The following is a 1,058-nucleotide window of genomic DNA, read 5'->3' as shown; positions in this document are numbered from 1 at the left end:
TACAACTTATGCAAACAGGAGTAGGTATGCACCTCACTTTCTTTTTTATCGTTCTAATTTTGTTTATCAAAAAAAAAAAATAGCAAATCTGCTATGTATGTATTGCATTCTGCTTCATTCCAGCAATCTTATTTGGGATTTCTCATAAAATAGCATTTGTGGCAGAAATAATTTCAATGGTGACTGCATTAGTTTGAATACCATTAACTTTAATTTTTATAGTAGAGGCAATGAGAGTTACTTTATTACTTTACTACTTTTGACGGAAAAATTCTGGAAAAGTTGAAAACACAATTTCTTATTGTTATGGACTGATAAGTTAAGGCGGATAATAATGACCATTCCAAATCTCAAAGTCTCTCCTTGTTCACTATTATCATGGTATTAATTTCAGCTGCGGAGGTTATCACAGATTATAAAACAGATGAATTATGGGAAGATGGACGATTAATAGCGACAGCAAAAGTAGAAGAATGTATGTTCATTTCACACAAAACTAACTTATTAGTATTATCTGGAAAATTTTTTCGTTTCCTTCATCCGTTTCATTTTTCATTCGTTTCAATTTCATTCGTTGCCTTCTTTCTGTCGGGAGAAAATAAATTTGCATAATTATTTTTACACAATGATTGCAGCAATATTGATGAATTGTGGCACAGTGGAAAATGGACGATTATCTATTTTGGAGAATAAACCGTTTCTATTTGTGGGAAACCCTTTTGACTTGATAAAGTGAAGTCAAGAGAGCTGTTGATGTACAAGTGATAAAGATTGTTGATCACAGTTCATTGATTTGAATAACCAAAGGCATAGCTGCAGAGAATGCAAAATTGCGATACCAAAATAATATCAAATTAGAAATGTGATTTATCAATTTGTTAGGTTCTGTAAATATTTTTGCCGATTTTCTACGATAAAATATTACCAAATTTATCCGTAATATTCAAAAAACTTTTACAATAAAACTCGGATCCATTTGAAAAGAAATCACTTCCTCTCTTTAGATATAATTGCTCTTCCAAATTTCCGCTTTCATTCTTCGATCTATTGCTTATAGA

General features: G+C 30.9%; 1 protein-coding gene across 1 annotated transcript; it reads left to right on the top strand.

The window, feature by feature from the left end:
- Positions 1-394: 394 nt before the first annotated feature.
- Positions 395-736, top strand: LOAG_19074 (hypothetical protein; the record flags this gene model as incomplete). Its single annotated transcript, XM_020451730.1, has 2 exons — positions 395-475; positions 636-736. Coding segments are annotated over 2 exons (182 nt in total), but the record flags the coding sequence as incomplete, so codon positions are not given.
- Between the last annotated feature and the right edge of the window lie 322 nt (positions 737-1,058).

The sequence above is a fragment of the Loa loa genome, assembly GCF_000183805.2.
Source record: "Loa loa unplaced genomic scaffold supercont3.1290, whole genome shotgun sequence".
NCBI classification, from domain to species: domain Eukaryota; kingdom Metazoa; phylum Nematoda; class Chromadorea; order Rhabditida; family Onchocercidae; genus Loa; species Loa loa.
The sequence above is the reverse complement of the archived record's forward strand: the minus strand, read 5'-3'. Positions and strand labels throughout refer to the sequence as shown.